Source organism: Corylus avellana, chromosome ca9 (assembly GCF_901000735.1).
Source record: "Corylus avellana chromosome ca9, CavTom2PMs-1.0".
In the NCBI taxonomy this organism is placed as follows: Eukaryota; Viridiplantae; Streptophyta; class Magnoliopsida; order Fagales; family Betulaceae; genus Corylus; species Corylus avellana.
In genome coordinates, this window is record NC_081549.1 from 4615198 (window position 1) to 4615490 (window position 293).

Here is a 293-nt window from a genome sequence, read left to right on the forward strand (position 1 = left end):
CGGACGGGAGACAAAAGATAGCTCAAAATGAATCATCAAATTTTATTGTACAGGCCACAGTGCTATAATTAGGTCGCACTGCCCCTTTTTTCAAATAAAAACCATTACCACAAATAAAAAGAAAAAGAAAAAAAAAAAAAACGTAAACAAACAAACAAGAATCAGAACTCCCTTTTGGTTCAAATTACATTATAAACATCAACTTCTTACCATATTCATTCAAGTAATCCATTAATAACCGTGTAAAAATATCACCCAGAACTTCTGCTTCAGGGGAGTTGCCAGCATGGGGG

At 34.5% G+C, this 293-nt stretch overlaps 1 protein-coding gene across 1 annotated transcript in view; it reads right to left on the minus strand.

The window, feature by feature from the left end:
• The window catches only part of LOC132191769 (insulin-degrading enzyme-like 1, peroxisomal), a 38061-nt gene that overhangs the window by 5408 nt on the left and 32360 nt on the right, over positions 1-293 (minus strand). Inside the window, 1 exon segment of the mRNA XM_059606860.1 lies at positions 149-289. Coding sequence (XP_059462843.1) covers positions 149-289 — 141 coding nt within the window.